The sequence below is a fragment of the Photinus pyralis genome, unplaced genomic scaffold (genome assembly GCF_008802855.1).
Source record: "Photinus pyralis isolate 1611_PpyrPB1 unplaced genomic scaffold, Ppyr1.3 Ppyr1.4_LG3b, whole genome shotgun sequence".
NCBI lineage: Eukaryota > Metazoa > Arthropoda > Insecta > Coleoptera > Lampyridae > Photinus > Photinus pyralis.
Window position 1 is genome coordinate 3,379,644 of NW_022170510.1, and position 1,229 is coordinate 3,380,872.

Here is a 1,229-nt window from a genome sequence, read left to right on the forward strand (position 1 = left end):
ACCTGGAGCGTATTCGTTTTCGTATCCATTAAAAGTTCCATTAAACCCATTGGTTGGCAGGTACAGTTTATGAATCTTTTAGTCTACCTTATACAATTTGCTCACGATCGATTACAAAATAATAATGACTGAATGCAACGAAAACTCGTAAAGTATGTTGAGAATTACACGTACTTCGTTAAGCAATTCACAATTAAACTTAAATTAAGTTCGCCCGGTTATTTTCAAAATTGTAAACGGTTTAGTTTAGTGGTAATACTGGATTGTCGACCCCATTTCATGTGATTACCTAAGATGTTTTTGGATATATAAGGCACAATTGTCATTCACATCTCAGTACAGATCAAGTGATCGTAAGAAAGTTACAAACATGAAAGTAATCATCATTGCAAGCATACTAGTCGCAGTGAATGCTGGGGGCCTCATTGCACCTCTCGCTCCCGCACCATTGCTAAGAGGTCATCTGGCACCCGCTCCAATTCTAAGGGCCGCTCCTATTGTTGCCAAAAGCGTCGCCGTTGCGGACGCCGACTTCGATCCAAATCCTCAATACTCCTACCACTATGATATTCAAGACGCCTTAACTGGGGATTCTAAAAACCACTTCGAAACAAGAAACGGCGATGCTGTGCAAGGAAGTTACTCGCTGAGCGAAGCAGATGGTTCCCGTCGTATTGTCGAATATACTGCTGACCCAATTAATGGTTTTAACGCCGTTGTGCATAAAGAGCCAGCTCAGGTGGCTTACGCTGCACCTGTCGCCAAAGTTGCGGCACCGTTGGCGTATGCTGCACCGATCGCTAAAGCTCCATTGCTTCATGCAATTCATTAGACCTTGTTATTAAAGCAATTAAGTGTTGAAAGATCTAATTGTATATATTTATAATTTGCGAAAGACTTATTTATACGATCAAATAAAGCGTACCATGATTCTTCATCCTAAATTTACATGGAGGAAATCACTACACGGATACTATTAAGTTTCTTTTTAAGTACCTGTATCTACATTGAGCAATTACAAAATAATATCTCGGTTGGAGTTAATATTGATAGAGAACGAAAGAAACCATTTTAGCAGTAATAAACCTGTGCAATCCCCTTCGGAATTAAGAAATCTCCCCGGAAAGGATTACTCTGTATAAAAAGCGTAGTTTTTTCCTTGTGCGTTTCTGCAGCTTACGAAGTATGTGACGGCTCCTTTTTAAGGCTTATAAGATTATTAAACTCGC

The 1,229-nt window shown here is 39.7% G+C and overlaps 1 protein-coding gene across 1 annotated transcript; it reads left to right on the forward strand.

The window, feature by feature from the left end:
• The first annotated feature begins 224 nt into the window (after positions 1–224).
• Positions 225–832, forward strand: LOC116167009 (larval cuticle protein A3A-like). Its single transcript, XM_031482242.1, has one exon. It carries the CDS (start codon positions 371–373, stop codon positions 830–832), a length of 462 nt encoding a protein of 153 aa, XP_031338102.1. The 5' UTR covers positions 225–370.
• Positions 833–1,229: the final 397 nt, after the last annotated feature.